General features: G+C 37.6%; 2 protein-coding genes across 5 annotated transcripts in view; both read left to right on the forward strand.

Moving 5' to 3' along the window:
* The first annotated feature begins 743 nt into the window (after positions 1-743).
* Positions 744-19,870, forward strand: LOC131817382 (zinc finger protein OZF-like). Its single transcript, XM_059150669.1, has 2 exons — positions 744-839; positions 16,997-19,870. Exon 2 carries the CDS (start codon positions 17,199-17,201, stop codon positions 18,786-18,788), a length of 1,590 nt encoding a protein of 529 aa, XP_059006652.1. The 5' UTR covers positions 744-839; positions 16,997-17,198; the 3' UTR covers positions 18,789-19,870.
* Positions 795-20,724, forward strand: part of LOC131817393 (KRAB domain-containing protein 5-like) — a 130,722-nt gene continuing 110,792 nt past the window's right edge. For all 4 annotated transcript variants that reach the window (XM_059150678.1, XM_059150680.1, XM_059150677.1 and 1 more), the window contains exon 1: positions 795-839. The gene's annotated coding sequence lies outside the window, so the exon portion shown is untranslated. The remainder of the gene's footprint in view (positions 840-20,724) is intronic.

Raw genomic sequence — 20,724 nt, forward strand, 5'->3', positions numbered from 1 at the left:
CTAATCGTTTTCAAGATTATTCTGGATGTCGGATGCCTGGGTGGCTTGGTCTGTTAAGTGTCTGCCTTCGCTTCAAGTCATGATCCTAGGACCTCATGATCCCAGGGTCCTGGGATTGAGTACGGCATCAGGCTCCTTGATCAGTAGGGAGCCCCCCTTTCCCTCTGACTGCTGCTCCCCCTGCTCTCTCTCTCTCTCTCTCATAAATAAATGAAATCTTTTAAAAAATTATTCTGGATATGTGATGTCTTATGACATTCTGCATGAATGTTTAAGATGGCAAAAATGTCATTGGGATTTTGAGAGAGATTGCGTTGAATCTGTACATCATTTTGGGTGTTGCTGACATTTAAAAAAAAAGATTTTATTTATTTACTTGACAGAGAGAGACACAGCAAGAGAGAGACACAAGCAGAGGGAGTGGGAGAGGGAGAAGCAGGCTTCCCGCCGAGCGGGGAGCCCGATTCAGGGCTTTATCCTGGGACCCTGGGGAATGACCTGAGCTGAAGGCACAGACGCTTAACGACTTAGCCACCCAGGCGCCCTGTTCCTTATTACTGTATCACTAGTTCTTGGAAGTGGAGATCATAATGTGAATTTGAAACCCCTGCTGTGTGTTCTAAAGGGGCTGTTGGTTAACAGCATTTGGGGAATCATTTCCTAGAATTGTGCAGTGTCCTCTCTTCTCTACTGAACATAATCCTGGATTGAAAGAGTCTCTAGCAATACTTCTTTCTGTTAAACAGATCTTGTGTGGAAGCCAAACCTGGTCATCTTTTTGGAGCAAGAGAAGGAGCTCTGGGGTATGAAGAGAAAGAAGAGAGTAGCCATCGACCCAGGTAGGTGCGACTGAATGAAGCAGATGACAGAGGTGAGGTCCAAATGTGAAGCAGGAAGATTGACCTTAAAATGTGTTTTAAGTAGCTCTCCTTGAATGGTAATTAGTTTGAGAAGCCTAGTTTTAGTTCTCCCCCTCTCTCAGAGGGACACCTGCTGTGTAACATTATCAAGCTCTTAAATTCTCTGAAGATTCTCCTTCAGCTTGAGTGATGATCCATCACATCCACAGTGAGGGCCAGGCAACTACCATGGGAGTGAGAGGGCCTCCATGACCTGAGAGCTTCTCCATGGGCTGTGAGGGCTCTGGGAAAATCTCCGTATTTCTGGAACTCTATGCTAAACCTTTTCTGAGTTCTTTTTTGCCTTGTGTGAGAAGTGTGTCATGATAACAGTGGATGTATTGGGGTTTTGTGCAGAAATCCTGGGAACACTGGAGATTGATATCGGATGTTTTCTGGTTTATGCTTTCCGATGTGATGGAGGCTTTACTTTTAATAGAACAAAATTGAGACTCAGTAATCTTAGCAGATAATAATGCACCTCTCTAAAATGAGAAAATATAGTCCTTTATTTCCCTTCAAAGGTTTATTTTTCTTTGTACTGACTAATAATAGAAAGTTCCACTCTATGTTGCATTCCTCAGTGGTGAAATAATGTGATGTATCTATTTATATCCTAGAATTCCTACATAAACCACAAATTAATGCCATAAGGGAGCTAGAACATTTAGAACTTAGAACTTATAGCCTATATTAAAAAGTCTCAGTTGTTATTTTATTTCTTAATAATTGCATCATTTTATAATTTTGTATGATATAAAGTTCTTGTGATTTTTGTCATATGTTTTCACTTTCTTATCAAATTCATCTCTGATTTTTTTATATGAATAGTTGTGATATGACATGGGTGTATGCTGCTAAGAAGTGAGGTGGATAATTAATACAATTCTCATATTGAAAAAAAAAGTTTGTTAATAAGTATAATTTTACTTCAGGAGAAGTTAACTGTTAGGCTTTTCTGCTTTACTCAGAATGTATCCAAATTTAATTCCCAATATTTATTTTTTGCAAAGTGATTGCCAGCCTGTTTTACAATTTTGATATTCTTTTTTTCAAAATGAATTTTATTTCTTGGGGTGCTTGGTTCTCTTATTTATTTATTTATTTATGAATGAGGGAGAGAGCATGAGGTAGTCAGCACTAGTGGGGGGAGGGGGAGAGGGAGAGAATCCTAAACAGACTACCTGAGGGGCTCAATCCCACAACCCTGAGATTGTGACCTGAGGTGAAATCAAGAGTTGGAGGTAAACCTGCTAATTCACCCAGCACCCAAGCCTGCTTGTTTCTAAGGAATGTGTTAGAGCCTTGCATTCTGCATAAGAGGAGGGACATGTTAATAATATTAAACTTTTTTAGTGTCTTTTAAGTGCTCATTCATAAAATTTTCTGTTAGAGCTATTCATGGTTGATTTTAATGAAATTCTTTACAATTTTACTGTCAATGGGATTATGCCAATAATTGAAAATACTTGTTTTTCTGGCTACATAGTCACAGTTTAAAATTACACAGTTTACAATTACACTTCTTTTTTTTTTTTTTAATGTTTTATTTATTTATTTGACAGAGAGAGAGATCACAAGTAGGTAGAGAGGCAGGCAGATAGAGGGGGGAAGTAGGGTCCCCGCTGAGCAGAGAGCCCGATGTGGGGCTTGATCCCAGGACCCTGAGGTCATGACCTGAGCCGAAGCAGAGGCTTAAGCACTGAGCCACCCAGGCGCCCTACAATTACACTTCTTTTTTTTTTTTTTTTTTTTAAAGATTTTATTTGTTTATTTGACAGAGAGAAATCACAAGTAGATGGAGAGGCAGGCAGAGAGAGAGAGAGGGAAGCAGGCTCTCTGCTGAGCAGAGAGCCCGATGCGGGACTCGATCCCAGGACTCTGAGATCATGACCCGAGCCGAAGGCAGCGGCTTAACCCACTGAGCCACCCAGGCGCCCCTACAATTACACTTCTATAGAAGAAGGTTTCCTTTCAGAAATTCATGTGTTTTTATGTACACTTCTTTGGGTTAAATTTTGTCTTCTGCTTTTGCAGTTCTATAATAATGTGCTTCCTTTTGTACAGGACTCTCCACATTATTTAGTTGTGATATTGTTGTTGCCTGTTTATTTTATTGTAGGATGACAATTTTCAACTCAGTAGATTTCAAGACAATGTGAGTTTATCTCCTGTGAATCAACTTTATGCCTTTTACCAATAAAATTGTATATGTATTTGTCTGTATAATTGCCACCCATGCATACTTAATGACTCATCTTGTGTATTTTTTTTATTGGTTAGTGTTCAGTGAGTGTTGTATTGAGTTGTTATAATAATAGAATTAATTTCATCATCTTTTGGTGAACGTATATTCCCTTTGCATGAGAGAAACACTTTTAGTGAATTTAGTGTAATTTTTAAACATTTTATACCTCTGTATCAAGTTTTGGTATTACATTATATTAATTGTGGTGTTATACCCATGATATGCTTTGATACCATTCTCATTAACTTTTGTGTCTTCTCTGTACTTATTTTCATAGAAGTTATGTTAGAGTTTACTTGAAATATTTTAAACGTATAACAAACCATTTAAGTGCTATTGTGAATTGCATACAGAACTCTTCTACTTATCATCTCTACCCCTGCACCCACTTTATGTTACCAGTATCACATTCTTTCATGTTGTAGACTTTGTTGCCTAGATTTATGATTTTTATGCTTTTATATAATAAAGTTCTATAGCAGAAGTAAAAGTGACATGTGCTACTTAATTACAACACTACAGGTTTCTATAATTGTGTAAATACTTGTATTTAGTGGAGAGCTTTATGTTATCAAGTGGTTTTAGTTACTGTTTAAAATCCTTTTATTTCTCCTACAAAGACTTCTTTAACATTTCTGTGGGACAGGTCTACTGGTAAACTTACAGGGGTTTTTACCTGGGAATATCTTAATTTCTATAGTTATGGAAAATAGTTTTGCCAGGTAAAATATTATTCTTGGTTGTTTTTTGATCTTTCAGTATATGAATATATTTTCCCATGTAGTTCTTCCTATCTGGTCTGCTGGGAATCCCACTATTAATCTTACAAAGCTCTCTTGTACAAGATGGTTGGCTTTGTCATGCTGTTTCAAAATTCTCTTTTCACCTGTGATTTGTGATAGGTTAATTATGATGTGTTGCTGTGTTCCTGTATTGAGATTTATCCTAGTTTGAATTTACTGAGCTTGTTGAATTAGTCTCTTTCCATATACATGGGATGTACAGACCTTTAGTTTTCATATAAACTCTCTGCTGCCTTTGACTCTTCTGTCCTTATGGGGTCCCTTTAATGGACAGATTGGTCCACTTGTTGGTCTCCCATGAGTCCCTTAGACTCTGTTCTTTTCCACATTTTTCTTTGTTCCTATCAGTAAAGAATTTAAAGTGTCTTTAAGATGTTTGAATCTTTATTCTGATTAGTCAAGTCTATGGCTGACCCCTTGGTGTATTTTTAAATTCAATGATTGTACTCTTCAGCTCCCAATTTCTGATTCATTGTTGTTATGCTTTTTGTCTGTTTGGGCTTTCATTTTGGTCATGCATAGTTTCCCTGATAGCATTTAGGTAATCATCTTCTTCCATGAACATCTTTATGATGGGTATATGAATTTTTTGTCAGGCAGTTAATAATAATTCTTAATTAATTTAAGGCTATTTTAGAGATTTATTTCATTCCTCTGTTTGAAACACATTTTCCTGGTTCTTTGTATGCCTGATTGTATTTTGTTGACATTTGGGAATTTTTTTAAAAAGTAGCCTCTGAGCCCTAGATTATGGACATACTTTGCAGAGAGGAACACAAATAATAGTAATTCTGGGACCTGGCACACATGTTGTGGGCATTTGTCATGTCTGAATTTTTGTAATTCCCCAGGTATAAAACTGCAGTTAGTACTTCATGTCCACGATAGCTTCCTCTCTCTCTTTGTCTTCAGCTCTGTAGTCTGTCCATTGGTTGAACAAGTGCTCGTCCTTCACTGAGCAACCACCATGGTGCTTCCAGAGGGAGCTCATTCCTTGCTCCTTCCGTGTCAGGCAGGACTGGAACATGTCCTCAGGCAGCGGCAAAGTAGTGAGAGCACTGAACGTACAGTGTTTCTCTCCTGAGGAAGGTGAGAGTGTTCTCACAGTGTTGCCATGGAGTGTCTGGGAGGGTGAACGGCTGTTGTGGGCAAGTGTCACAAACTCTCCTTGTCTCTTTCATGTGGCTCTTCTTCCTTTGTTTTTGCCTGCGGGAGCTGTGTTCTCCTAACTGCTTCTGAGCTCTCTCTAAAATGTTAAGTCCTTCCATTTTTGTCTCCATGGAGGAGCACAGTCCTGGTGGTTCCTATTTCCCCCTTTGGCTGATATGCTATGATGAGTATCAATTCTCCACAAGAGCGTTTTAACATACATGCATGTCATTGTACTTAGTGTGGTAACTTACTTTGTATCTTTTAGTTGTGTCTTTCCATAACAGGCAAGACCTCTTGGCAAAGACGGGAAGGGAGAATCAGTTTGTAGAGTGATATGGGAAGATGTGGAAGCTGTGGAAATAAGTATTTATACTTATGAATGACTGGGAATGATGGGGGTTAGTGAAGGACAGAAAGGACATTATAATGGATAGAATTGTGACTTACCTACTACAAAATCCTTAGTGCCACAAGAGATCAAGGATATAAAAAGTTGGGTGAAAACCTCACCTTAAAAGTCAGTTACATTTGCAGAAGAATGTCTTTGAACCCAGGGATGATAATCAATTTTTTAAACATACATATTTCTTGTTTTTTTGAATGATATTTGGAAATTCTGAAAAATCACCTGGTCCATGCTGAAAGTAATCATGCAAATGATTTTAAATTTAAGATTGGTTTAATCATTAACTGACACATTTCAGAATGTTAGACATTTAAAAATGAAGATAAAATGCCTAATGTGATTGATTTGAGAAGTGCTTTCCAGAGGGTTCACTATACTTCCACCAACACATAATCCTTTCTTATTGCAAAGTCCAAGTTTGATACACACTGTAGGCTCCTTAGCCAGATACCACTTTTCAATACTTACCACAGAATTATTAATTTGAACTAGGTTTCTTGTGTTAAGAACTTAGGAAGATCTTAGGGCTTTAACTTTCATAATTATGGAGGTGTTTATAATAGAGACAAAACTTACCAGTGCATTGAATCTGGGAAAAACATCAGTCAAGGGTGAAATCCTATTAAAAATCAGAGAGCTCAGTTTCTATAGAACTAGTATTATAGTAATAAATGTGGGAAAGTTGTTTATGAAAGCTCGAATCTTAATGTACATCGTTGTACCCTTACTGAAGAGAAGATTTAAAAATGTAGTAAGGGCAGCATACCATTTAGTCTTCAAGACTCACTCAACAGCAGACATTTCATAATGGGATGAAATGTTGCAAATGTAAACAATGTGCAAAACCTTTAACTTTCTCTCAAAACTTAACAATATAAGGTAATATATAGTGGGGACAGTGCCAGCAAATGTAAAAAAATAAACAAAACTGTGGCAATGTCTTTAAACAACTACATACTTTCTGAACATCATAGAGTACATACCGTCTGAAACCTGACAAATGTGAAGAATGTGTCAAGGAATTGAATTAATAATCAAATGTATTCAACATGAAATAATATATCCTGGAGGAGACCTTACAAATGTCAACAGTGATGGCATGGTCGTTACCTGGAACTGAACTCTTACTCAGCATCAGAGAAAGTATAGTGGATAGAAACCCAAAAATGTAATGATTGATGAATGATCTTTGTTTTTAATATACAGTTCAAAAAGAAAAGTGTCTTCATAAAGGATTAAAATTTTAAAGATGTAGACAATTTGCAAAGTATGCAGTAGAAAGGGAATCTAAGTAAGAACATTCATAGTAATAAGCAATAAATCATGACCACATTTTAGATATAATAAATCAGAATATTTATTACAGAGAAAAATTCAGAGTTTAAATTCTTAGATCAATGACATTTTAGCCGTGGACAATGCAGGCTAGAGGGGCTCCAACTGCCTCCAGAAGGGGAAATCTGTGTGTAGCTTTTTTTTTTTTTTTTTTTAAGGATTTTATTTATTCATTTGAGACAGAGAACACCGCGGGGCATAGGGGGGAGCACAGAGGGAGAGGGAGAAGCAGGCTCCCCACTGAGTAGGGAACCCAAAGCCTGGCTCCATCCCAGGACCCCAGGATCATGACATGAGCCAAAGGCAGAGCCTAAGGTAGATGCTTAACTGACAGCCACCCAGGCGTCCAGCGTGTAACTCTTGAGTCCCCAGAACTCAAAACCGTACCTACTTTTCCATAGAAATAGCCTGTTGTGGATCAGAAACCTTACCTAGAACATTAACAGTTAATCATCCTCCTTTTATGTTGTCCATATACTATATAGTATTTTTATAATAAAGTAAGGTTAATAAAAGAAAATATTAGGGAAATCATAATGAAGAGAAACCATGTTTACAGTACTACACTACATTCATAAGAAAGAAAAAATCTATAAATTGACCCGCATTGTTCAAACCCATGTTACTTAATGGTGAATGTATGTGTTAATATGCCTGAAAGGAACGAAGGATAATTCGTTTCAATGTCTCTCTCTCTCTCTCTCTTTTTTTTATACTATATTTGAGATATTTTGCTTGGCAAATATTACTAATTTTATTCTGAAATCATCTCATGCTAAGCCTTTATTGCTTGTGTGCATGCAAAATAATTTGATTCTTGGGGTCTTAACGACATGAGGGCACTGTGATGTGGAATTCATTTATAACCTCCTTTTCCATGCAAAATTAAGGAGGCTGTAAGAAGAAAGTCCACATGGAGATGTTGTGTGTGGTTGACGTACAAGAGTGAAATAATTCCTAATGAAGTAGGGAATGAGGGTGTTATTATTTGCATTAAAGTGAAACACAGAAACAGTCTTAATTTTAAATAGTTTTGCCATTTGCTGTTTAAGGAGAATATAGTGGTAGGTTATTTAAAGCTGGATGTATCTTCATCATAGCAATTGATACTAGTAAATATTTGGTACTTGGTTGAAATAAAAGAAATATTCACAGATAACTGAGGAAAGTGTAGCTAACTCTTCCCTAAAAGGTATAAAATTATAGTAAATCCTCACATACTCAATAATTAGCCTCAGTTGAAAAGCATGGAGAGCAGGACACATAGATCCTTGTATTGGGGAACGGGAATGGTTCTTGAATGATGTAATGGGCATTTTGACCAAGGATCATAGAGTGATTTTTTTTCCCAATAGTTTGGTTACAGTGTTTTTGAACTTAATGTATTTTAATTGAGAACAACAAACGGATTTTAATGTGTTAATACCTATGTGTAATAAAAGAAATGTTATTTGACACTGCCTTAGCCACCCCAATTTCATTAAGGTTGCGGGTAAACAGTAACACAAAGTACACTTGACCCTTGAACAACATTGGTTTGAAGTGTGGTGCACTTGTGGTCAGATATAATATGGTATCAGAAAATATATTTTCTCTTCCTTCTGATTTTCTTTTCTTTAAAGATTTTATTTATTTATTTGACAGAGAAAGACAGTGAGAGAGAGAACACAAGCAGAGGGAATGGAAGAGGGAGAAGCAGACTTCTGCTGAGCAGGGAGCCCGATAAGGGGATCCGATCCCAGGATCCAGGATCATGACCTGATCCTTAGGCAAACGCTTAATGACTGAACCACCCAGGCACCCCTTCCTTCTGATTTTCTTTTCTTTTCTTTCTTTCTTTCTTTTTTTTTTTTTTTAAGATTTTTATTTATTTATTTGACAGAGAGATCACAAGTAGGCAGAGAGGCAGGCAGAGAGAGAGGAGGAAGCAGGGTCCCTGCCGAGCAGAGAGCCCAATGAGGGGCTTGATCCCAGGACCCTGGGATCATGACCTGAGCCGAAGGCAGAGGCTTTAACCTGCTGAGCCATTCAGGCACCCCTCCTTCATTTTCTTAACATTTTCTTTTCCTGAGCTTCCTTTATTATAGGAATAACAGATAACACATACATAAAATGTATGTTAATTGTTTTTGATAGATTAAATTGATTTTCTCTTGTGCTTTTCTAAAAAAATCATTATCTTTACAGTTTTGATCAAAAATCTATTAAAATTTAATGTGTTGTGTGGTTTATGTAGTGACTGACGTTTTCTATTCTTTTTTCCTTTTTACCCCCTTGTATTTAATAACAAATTGAAATATATTTTGAAAATGTCGTATTTGTGCTTTCTTTCAATTTGCTTACCGAAGTCATTTCTTGACATCATTAAACGTCACCTCAGTCTTGGAGCTGACTTTTCCCATGATTTCTCTCCATCTTTTCCTGCCTCTAGTTAACATTTATAGTTTTGTAGTACCATGGTACTCAGTGTCAGTTTTGAGGTAAAAAAACCTCCATGGGCCTCTTTGCTCAGGTGAATTATTCCTATATTCCCATAGCAAAAATGAATTCCAGGGTCTTGGCAAATGAACATGCATCTGCTTGTTATACACTGTAGCAGGAATCTTGACAAGCTGATAACTTATATCATTATCTCTTTAGTTCAGGGGGTGAAGGTTAAATTCTACAGATTTTATTGCCAGACATGTGAGTATATACAATTCATTGGTCATTGACTCTAAAGTAAATTCCCACCAGCGATGACAGCTTTTGGGTGAAATGATTTCTCCTGTGGTTTTGGGTGGATACTTGTTTTGCATGTTTACATAGTGGCCAGGGGTGTGTGCAGTGTGGTAAGTACGGTGTGGGTCTCCGGTGTCTTCCAGGTCATTAACATTAGCCCTCTGGATGCTTGTTGGAAGGAGCTTGAAGTAGAAGCTTCCAAGTACAAGAGTTTTTAATTTTCTGTTGTATGTCACTGTCAAATGAGCAGTAAAATATGAAGGGAAATGTATTTTGGATACTGTTGTACATATCAGAACCAAATCATACGTTTGCTGTATACGGTATTGTTACTATTCTTGAAATCATGTTGCAAGCTCGTGATTGGGATCAGTGTGCTTCCCTGATGTTGATCCAGAGAGACACAAGCCGTGTGTCCAGTTCATTCATAGAATCAATGTTCTTTACCTAACTTCAGGGCTACCCACCCTTCTTTTGCCCTTGTGATCACCTTTGTTTCATTTTACACAATCTCCTACATCTTTTAGGTCTGTGTTGCTCTTTTTAATATTCCCTGTTGATGGTTGGTGAACAACTTTGCAGTACTCCTCTGCACTAATTCCTGTGTTTTCCAATTCTCATCCCTTTTATTGAAATAGCCATGATGCTGCTGTATCTAGGACTTGCTTTGTCTGGTTAAGAGTACAGAATACTCGCATCTTTTCAGATACATGGAAATTGTATGCTTTTGCATAGTTTTGTTTTTCCTTTACACATCTCCCTTAGAAAGATCGCGACAGAAATTTAAGGTAGACCTTCATGGGTATTGTGATTTCTTCACCTGGTTAAATGCAGGCTCCACAGGAGATTGCAGAAGGGAGTGTGACAGCTCATCCAATTCTTCTGCATTGTATCCTGAGGATCATAGCCTTGAAAAATGTTTCCTGGTGTAAATTGAATACGTTTATCCTGGATGCTGTGTAAGGTTAATGAGTGTTTCATGAGGCGGTATACACATGGAGAATGAGGCAGGATCCAAGCTGGGATCAAACTGAATGGTGGATACTGTTGGGATTTGATTTTCGATGGGTTTCCGTTTCTGCAGGTGTTATGGATAGAAGCACTGAAAGTTTTATTCTCATTGTTTTTCCATTGATGTGTGTGTATAAAAAGGCTTGGGAAAATATGATACTACCTTGCTCATGGGTAGAGGACAGAATTTGTTTACTGCATAGGTAAGTGGAGAGAGCTCCCTCAAATGAAGCGGTGCAGTGCGGGCAGATGTGCTCTTTGTTCCTTTAATATGTTGTCGTTCCCTATGCTCAGAGTCTCACAGATGTGACACAGACCCACTGCATGTGCAGTGTCCACATGTATGAATTGTGGTTGGGAGGCTGGTAAGTGAAATTCATGTGAGCAAGAAGATGATCGTGATTGCTGTGACCTGAGCTAAGATCCTTGGACTTTGATCCAGGATCTCTTGTCTTCTGCCAGCACTGGAAAATTGTTAGAAGCCAATTTGTCACATTATAAAATGTGTGTAGTCTTGGAATTTTTATAGTTTTCAAGGTTATTCGTGGACTTTATTCAAAACAAAATAGATACTCATGGGTGTATGTTTCTGGTTTTGTTTGTTCATTTGTTGTTTGGATTGTACATATAAGTGAAATCATATAGTGTTTTTTCTTTGACTTATTTTACATAGCATAATATCTTCTAGGTCTATCCACATTGTCATAAATGACAAGAAACAACCAGAAAACAGAAACAGACCCATAAATACGTTTAACAATGTGCTGGTTGCCAGCGTGAAACGCAGAGGGACGATGGGCAAAATGGGTGAAGGAGGTAGGAAGTATAGGCTTCCGATTACAGAACAAATAAATCATGGTGATAAAAGTTACAGCGTAAGGAATATATTCCATGGTATTATAGCATTGTACAGTGACAGACAGTAGCTCACTTGTGAGCGTTGTAGAACCTAGAGAGTTGTCAAAACACTGTGTTGTACATCTGAACCAGCGTAACAATCTTTGTCAGTGATGCCTTAATAGAAAACAAACCAGACAAAGATGCGCATATACATACATAGGTTCCAACTACTTTCTTTAGAACTTGCATGTAAAGAAAGCTAACCTATTCCAAATGAAGCTAATCCTATGTATTCATAATTGGATATAGACTTAAGAAAGCAAATTTTTCTGTAATGCAATGGAGATAAGTTTAAACTGCTGGAGGAGAGAGTTCCTAACAGAGTGGAGCAGTGAGTCAGACATGGAAGAGCCCAGAGCCCTCACACCTGAGCAGCCTAGGACTATGTCCATGGAAGCACATCCATTTCTGAGAGAGCTTCTTGCCTAGTTTTCCTGGCAGTGTATAGTTTTTGTCTCTCATCTCTTACCATTAACCTTTATGTAATAAGGGCCAAATATCTGCATAAGTGGATTCTTTTGAGGATGCTGGAAATTGCAACAGATTTTATTTCCTGTTAGGCAAAGTCAGTTTTTAGGAGGAAGCCTGATGTGAAAACAGAAGAGATCCTATAGTGTGAAGCACTGAAGATTAGTAAAAGTGTAGAGAAACCTTGATATTTTAAAAAATCTGTGTCATCTGTGGGGTCCAAGCTCAGAAACCAGTGTTGTACCCAGATTGCACCTGTGTGAGTTGTCCGTGTGGGAGCTGTTTGCACAAATGCTTCTGGCATGGGAACGTGAAGAAGGAGAAATAAAAGAGGCCCAGAGAAGGGTGGTTGATGAAGTCCACCATGCAGAGGTGGAGTTGGCTCGAATGAAAAGTGAAGGGAGGGAAGGACTCCAGGGTTAGCCTCTTCCCTGTGTTTAGGAACCCTTTAAATTGCTTATCTTAGGTCACGCAGGCCTGCAATTTTGTCCGGAGCCTACATTCTCAAAGTCTGACTGCCCAGATGCAACCGTGTGCTTCAGATTCTAGAAATAGTGTTTGGTTTGCTTTTGTTTTTAAAAACACACTTAGTGCCCTTGACTGAACTTAAGCTGGATTCCACGCATCCTTGATTCAGTCTCCTGGTTCCCATGTGAGATGTGCCTCTTTCTTCTATTTTTCCACCACCTAAAAAGGAATTAATTTTTGTCATTCTTTGGTTAAACCTGAGAGATAAATGAGCTAAGGGAGCTGAAGATTCAGCCCTGGCATTAAATGAACTTTGTTCCCTGTCCACTTGACTAGATCAGTGACATTTATATAGAGAGGTACCATGCTATGGGCACTCTCAGGAAAGACTAGAACATTATTCTTGAAAGGCAGAAATTGGACAGGACATCGGTCAGTATGAGGACTGGGACTGGGCTCTGAACTCCCAGTCCGTCTGTGTTTCAGTGGAGAATGCCCGCAGTGTTTTGGGAACCCTGGAGGACATCATGAAGTGAGGGCAGGGCACCTGCTGGAGGTGAGAGGACCACGATTCTTACACATCGGTTAGCCTCCCAAGTCTGGGTCTCTGGACCAAGTCTTTTGTGATTCACCTGATCAGAATGCCAGGAGGAGCCTGTAAAAGCCTGTGATCACACACGAAGGACAGAGCTTATATACGCTATTACAGGAGGTATATTTGGCTTGATATTTGAATAAAAGGGGAACTTTAATATGTGTGTTTAGCTTATGATGTACTTGCTATCCTGGGCATTTATTTCCCAGTAGTTACTATGTGTCCTTTGAAGACTGTCAGGCACTGTCACCAGTGTGACCCATTACAGATTCGTATGCTTCATTTCCTCTGTGTTCTCTGCTGGATTCCTCCACTTGAAAGGTTAATAATTTTTCTCATTTATTATTATGGGCTTTGGGAGAATTTACTGAAAGATGTGCATAAGTTGTTTTACTTAATCAGGGGAACTCCCTTCTCTGTTTTGCTTTGTAGTCTGCTTTGAAAGAGAAGGCTCTCTCCTCTGTTGGCTGAAGATACCGTTGTTTGAAGTCGAGATTATAAATAAACAATAGCTTGGCCCTGTGTATTTCCATTTTATTCCACACTCACGTCGCAGACATAGCATTTCTTATCACTTCTCTGTTGCTCTAGAGAAAGAAAACATGCATCCTGAATGCTCCACTGCCTTAAAATTGTAAAATACAACTCTGCACAAAAGCTACATGAGAACAGATACTTTGAATGCTATACAAGACTCAAAAATGATAGTAATTTTACTCCTATTCTTGTGTGTTTGTCTCTGTGGTGTTTTCATAAGACACAGAAACCTTCATCCACAAATATATTCAAAATTTTTATCACTGAAAGCATTTCTCAGTTTCTTTCTTTTGTTTGTTTTTAAAAGATTTTATTTATTTATTTGACAGCAAGAGAGGGAACACAGTGAGTTCCTGGGTGGCTCAATGGGTTAAGACTCTGCCTTCAGCTCAGGTCATGATCTCGGGGTCCTGGGATTGAGCCCCACATGAGGCTCTCTCCTCAGCAGGGAACCTGCTTCCCCCTCTCTGCCTACTTGTGATCTCTCTCTCTCTCTCTATCAAATAAATAAATAAAATCTTAAAAACAAAAAGAGAGAGAGAGAAGGAACACAAACAGGGGTAGTAGGACAGGGAGAGACAGGCTTCCTGCTGAGCAGGGAGCCCAATGCAGGCCCCCAGCCAAAGGCAGACCCTATCTGAAGGCAGACGCTTAATGACTGAGCCACCCAGGTGCCCCAGCATTTCTGTTTCAATGACATTAAAAACAAAACAAAACAAAAAACCTCTAGTCTATCATTTTTATTCTTTTTTATTGAATTTGTAATTTAAAAAAAAAGATTTTATTTATTTATTTGACAGAGACAGAGAGATCACAAGTAGGCAGAGGGAGAGGAGGAAGCAAGGCTCCCTGCTGAGCAGAGAGCCCAATGCAGGACTTGATCACGGGAGTCTGGGATCATGACCTGAGCTGAAGGCAGAGGCTTTAACCCACTGAGCCACCCAGGCACCCGTATAGTTTTTTCTTTTATGTTTTATCCTTACTTACCTGTTTTAGTTAATACATTCTATGGTTTAGTCATGTTTGCATTCCCACTGTCATTTTGAAACCTGCTGTGAGCCTTCTTTTAGGGATGCTTCTGTCTAGTGGCCTGTTTGTCTCAGAGCAATTCAGTTTCAGACAATCTGGGGTAAAACTCAGGATGTACTGTAACTGAAATTTTGCCACAATATTTTTTGAAGGGTGAAGAACAACTCTACTGTTTGCATAGGTTAGTGTGGATTCGTGGGTGAATTTATGAAAACATGTTACCCATGTGATGTAGTGAGTAGTAAATGTTGAGGAAGAATTGTTGTTTTGTTCTTGGTATTAGAAGTTGTAATTTCCACAATATTCTTTACGTTCAAAGTCATCCTTTTTATTTTTGGAATATAAGAGTGTGGCACGTGAACTAAGATATTGGCATCACTTATAAGCTCGTGAGAAATGTGGAAACTCAGATCCCACCTAGAAATCCAAATCAGAATATAAGTTTTGACAGGATCTTCACTTCACATTAACATTGGATAAGGACAGGTGTAGCTCATCTCTACATTTTTGTTAGCTATCCCTGTATTGCATTATTGTGTAATGCACAGCTATCCCTGTATTGCACAGCTATCCCTGTGGTGCATTATTGTGATAACTATAGCTTTGTACTATGTTTTAAATCAGGGAGTGTAGTGCCTCCAACGTACTCTTCAGTTTGAAAATTATTCTGGGGATGTTATCCTGTAATAGCCACATGAATGTTAAGAGGGGTTTTGATCTGCCAAAAAAAAAGGCATTGGAATTTTGAAAGAGACTTTCAGTGTTATATTACTTTTTATTCTGATCTGCTTTATTTATGTTTGATTTTTCATTGTTATTTCCTTCCTCTACTAAATTTGATGTTTATGTTTCTTCTTTTTCTATTTCCTTGTAGTGTAACATTACCTTGTTTATTTGAACCTTTTTTTTTCTTTAATCAGGCATTTGTAGCATTAAAAAATTGAAGTTTGAAAGGCTACTGTGGAAAATTAGCAGAAATAAATTATACAAGTGATGACCAAACAGTAAAATCACATACAAATAAAAATAGGCATTCCTTAAGGTGTTCTACAGATCATGTCATCTGTGAACAGTTAGTTTTTCTTTTTTTATTTTTTAATTGGATTCCTTTGACATATTTTTTCTTGCCTGATTGTACTGACTGGAATATCCAGTACTATGTTGAATGGAAGTGCAGACATCACTCCATTACCTCGTTTCTGATCACACAGGAGAAGCATTCAGTCTTTTACTATTGAATGCGCTAGGTTTCAGCTTTTAGCACCTATATGGCCTTTGTTATACTGAAGTGGTTTCCTTCTGTTCCTGCTCTTGAGTGATTTTAATCATGAAACTCATGTTCTGCCTCAGTTAATACGAACGTGTCATGTTTGGCCTTCGTTCTGTTAATGCAAACTCTTAAATTTATAGATTTCCAAATGTTAAAAAGACCCTGAACTTCAGGAGGAATTCTCAATTGATTATGTTGTAAAATAGTGAAATGTGCTTTTGATTCAGTTTGCTTTATTTTATTGTGGACTTAGAATAATTACTCCTCATAGGTAGTATTTTCTGGTCTTCTCTGTTCATGGTGTCTTCCTTGGCTTTGATAAGGTGGTAGAGCTGGTGTTACAGAGATTGCTTGATAGTTTCCTTTTGCTTCACTCCTTGGAAATGTTGGAGAGATTTAAAGTACTTTCTCTTTAAATGTTTGAATTATCCAGTGAATTTATCTGGTACAGGACTTTCTTTTTTGGGAGGTTGTTTTTTTGTTTTTTGAATTATTATTACTTTTTCAATCTACTTAATAGTAGATGGTTTGATATATTTATTTTTTCAAATTATTTCTCCATAATGGAGTCAGATATGTTATATACATTTTGAGATTTTCACAAGTTTTTTTGATCCCTATTTGTGGTCATATAATTATCCATCATCACCTCATAAATGTTTTTATTTCTAGGGTATCGGTTATATTGTGCCTGCTTTCACTTCTTCACTTCTGATTTTACTTAGTATTTTCTCTTCCATTCTTTATTTAGTAAAAAGTATACCGATTTTGTTGATCTTTTCTGAAAATGCAGTCTTCCTATTGTTGATGTTTTCCTGTTTTTGCTATCTCCTCTTTTGTTGATTTCTATTTTAAGTTTAAATTTGCTTCCTTCTAATTTTGGGGTCATTGGCACTTTTCCTGGTTTTTTGAGATACAGGATCATGATCTGTGCTTCACATTATACTTTGGAACTGTGTGATAGCTTTTGTGGTCTGTACATTGTCTGCAAGTTTATGTCTCCTTGGAGCAATGAAGTCCTGATGATTCTTTCTCAGCCATATTGCTGAAGTTCTGTGATTGATTTTAATTTTGCATATTAGAAGCTTTCATTATATTCATCTGAGAATAGTAAGTGGAATGATTTTACTTTTTTCTTATTCGATATCTTTCAGCTGTATCTTCACATGGCACCCAGAGTTTCCTGCCAAAGCTGTGCATAGAAGCTTCTTTCCAAAACGTGGCAGTGGGTAGATATAAACATAGTGCCCTTGAGAATTTACACTTAATGATAGACTGGAAAAATGATGGGGAAAGTGAAGAGAGCATCAAAGATATCATGAAGGACATAACGAAACTGAGACTACGGTCCGTAATATGAATCTGACTGCCCAAAATGGTGAAGGATATAAAACACTTTGGAAAACATCCCTTCTTAAGTCTGCTACTTCTGCAAAGCAGTGTCTTTCTATAAGCAAGGGCTCAAATCAAATGGTCAAACATACATATCTGGAGAATGAAAATTTGGAAAATCTGGAAAGTTGCTTAGTCCATGCTGAAAATAATTATTTGAACCATTTTGAAAGTAGGATTGGATTGACTGAGTCAAGTATTTCTGAAAATCAGAGACTTAAAAATGAAGAACAAAGTGCTCAGTGGGATCCATTGGAGAGATCCTTCACTGAGGATTCAACACTACAAGATGACCAGAACATTGCTCAGTGTGGTGAATCTGAGAACAAATTTAACGAGGGTTCAAATGTTAATAAACATGTGAGGACTCATTTTCCAGAGAATCATTATGAATGTGATAAATGTGTGGAAGTCTCTTACCAAAGCTCCGACCTGATTATACTTAAGAATATCCCTATAGGAGAAAATCCTTGTAAATACAATGAATGTGGGAAATCTGTTAACCAGTCCTCCAGTATGGGTGATTATCAGAGAATTCACATGGAAAGAAATTTACACAGATGTAATAAAACAGGAAACATGTTGGGCCAATCATCAGGACTAAACATACATAACACAGTCACTACTGGACAGAAAACTTGCATTTGTGAGGAATGTGGTAAAGCCTTTGACTGGCACACAACACTATCTCAACGTCAGCCAATGCGTACTGGAGAGAAACCTTACAAATGTGAAGAATGTAGCAAGGTCTTTATCCACAATTCACACGTTAATCAACATGACAGAAGTCATCCTGGAGAGAAACCTTACCAATGTGAAGAATGTGGAAAGGCCTTTAACCAGCACTCAATGCTTACTCGACATCAAAGAATTCATACTGGAGAGAAACCTTACCAATGTGAAGAATGTGGCAAGGCCTTTAACCAGCACTCAAACCTTATTCAGCATCACAGAATTCATACTGGAGAGAAACCTTACCAATGTAAAGAATGTGGCCAGGCCTTTAACCATCACTCAAGTCTTACTCAACATCACAGAATTCACAGTGGTGAAAAACCTTACATATGTAAAGAATGTGGTCAGTCCTTTAACCAGCACTCTAACCTTACTCGACATCACAGAATTCATAGTGGAGAGAAACCTTACATATGTAAAGAATGTGGCCAGGCCTTTAACCAGCACTCAAAGCTTACCGAACATCTCAGAATTCATACTGGAGAGAAACCTTACATATGTAAAGAATGTGGTCAGGCCTTTAACCGGCACTCGCACCTGACTCGCCATCACAGAATTCACAGTGGAGAGAAACCTTACCAATGTCAAGAATGTGGTAAGGCCTTTAACCAGCAATCAAAGCTTACTGAACATCACAGAATTCATACTGGAGAGAAACCTTATATATGTAAAGAATGTGGCCAGGCCTTTAACCGGCACTCGCACCTGACTCGGCATCACAGAATTCATAGTGGAGAGAAACCTTACATATGTAAAGAATGTGGTGACACCTTTATCCAGCACTCACACCTGACTAGACATCACAGAATTCATACTTGAAGGAATCCTAACCAAAATAAAGAACGTGTCAAGGCCTTTAGGCAATCCTAAAGTCTGATTTGATCAGAGAATGTATCCTGGAAAAGGTTTTGCAAACATAATTTGGCAAGCCCTTTAATCAGAAGTCAAGCTTTATTGAACATCAGAGAATTCATATTGGAGAAAAAAACTTAGAAATGTAAAGAATGTGGTAAAACTTTTTTAGGATTCCTCAACCCTTACTCAGCATTAGAGTTCATACTGAGGGGAAACATTGCAAAGGTAAAGGAATGTGTCAGGCCTCTGGCTGGAACTCTCAACTCACTAAACATCATAGTTCTCATACAGCATAGAAGCTGTAAAATATAGAGAATTTGCAGTGCCTTTAATTGGAATTCAATTCTTAATATCCGAAAATTGACACTAGATTCAAACCCTACAAACTTAATGAATGAGGAGAGACCTTCATTTTAAATATACACTTTAGCAAACACCCGTGGGTACATAAAAGAAAGTAATTTGGAAGATATAAATATTTAGGAATATATGTAACCAAACATCAGATATCAGTAAATGTCACAGAAGTCAAGTAGAAAGCACTGCAGCAGTCAGTCTGTTCTGACATTACATCAGAATATTCATGATAAGGAGTAATAACCAAGTTAAACTGTTACAAAAATGTCTGTCCTGTTATGCTTCAAAAGATTAAGTGGATAGATTTTTGCATAGTTCTAATTAACTTCAATATTTTTTTTTACATGGGCGCTATCTGATATTTATGTCTAGCAAATATTAGTGTATACTTACCCTCAGTCGCCTCAGAGAATACTCTAATTTTTAGTATGTGTGACATTATGTGACTGATTATTGCTTCATCAGAGATGAGATTGCTCCTTCATTAGGTGGGACTCACACATATCTAATTATCCATGGAAGATGGACAGTATAATATACAATATATGAAGAAAATCTAAATGGACATATTGTTCGTGGTTATGACTTTAATGACAGTTGTCATGGAAAAGGTGTTCGGAACATCATCTTCATTATTAAAACTGAAAGATTTTCTGAATGTTATAAATAAAATATTTTAGCAACTGGTATTAGAGGCAGAAGTGGTGGCAATCCAATAAAATACTGACGTATCCTTACGATAGCAATAGTTAGAAGTAGAGAATATTTTTTTTTTTTTTAAAGATTTTATTTATTTATTTGACAGAGAGAGATCACAAGTAGGCAGAGAGGCAGGCAGAGAGAGAGGAGGAAGCAGGCTCCCCACTGAGCAGAGAGCCTGATGCGGGACCCGATCCCAGGACCCTGAGATCATGACCTGAGCCGAAGGCAGCGGCTTAACCCACTGAGCCACCCAGGCGCCCAGAAGTAGAGAATATTAGTGATGTGGTTGAAAGGAAGAAATCCTCACAGACATCATAAAGAGGACATGTAACTCTTCCCTGATACGGCATACATCCACATTTGTTGCAAATGATCTCACACCTGAAAATTACTAAAATCACTATTTCCACATCACTATATCAGCACTTGATGCTTTTTAATGCTTCAATTCTGTATTTTGAGTAAGGATTATAGAGGGGATTGAAATGCATAACTTAGTCTATTGTGAACTTAATATTTTTTAATTAATAAAACATAATGATTTTTATCATGTTAACATGGTTATGTAATGAGTGAAGTGTTATCTGACTACCAATGTTAACCTATCTCATTTTATATAAGGTTGTAGATTACTGATTGTATCTATCACCTTTTTGGCAACAGAGTGGAATTATATCTAGTAATCCGTTTTCTCAGTGGCCTTAATGTGTAGCTAATGTGTGATTGTTTCCCCTTAGTTTATCGTATCATTTTCTCCTCCTTGGGACCAGTGGGGTAATAGAATGGATATATTATAGATGGTATATGGGTCTCACTGAATGACTAACTGAAGTACTCTATG

This window comes from Mustela lutreola, chromosome 16 (assembly GCF_030435805.1).
Source record: "Mustela lutreola isolate mMusLut2 chromosome 16, mMusLut2.pri, whole genome shotgun sequence".
NCBI classification, from domain to species: Eukaryota; Metazoa; Chordata; class Mammalia; order Carnivora; family Mustelidae; genus Mustela; species Mustela lutreola.

Coding starts and splice junctions, on each gene's coding strand:
- LOC131817382 (XM_059150669.1), top strand. CDS start 17,199: ATGAATCTGACTGCCCAAAATGGTGAAGGATATAAAACACTTTGGAAA.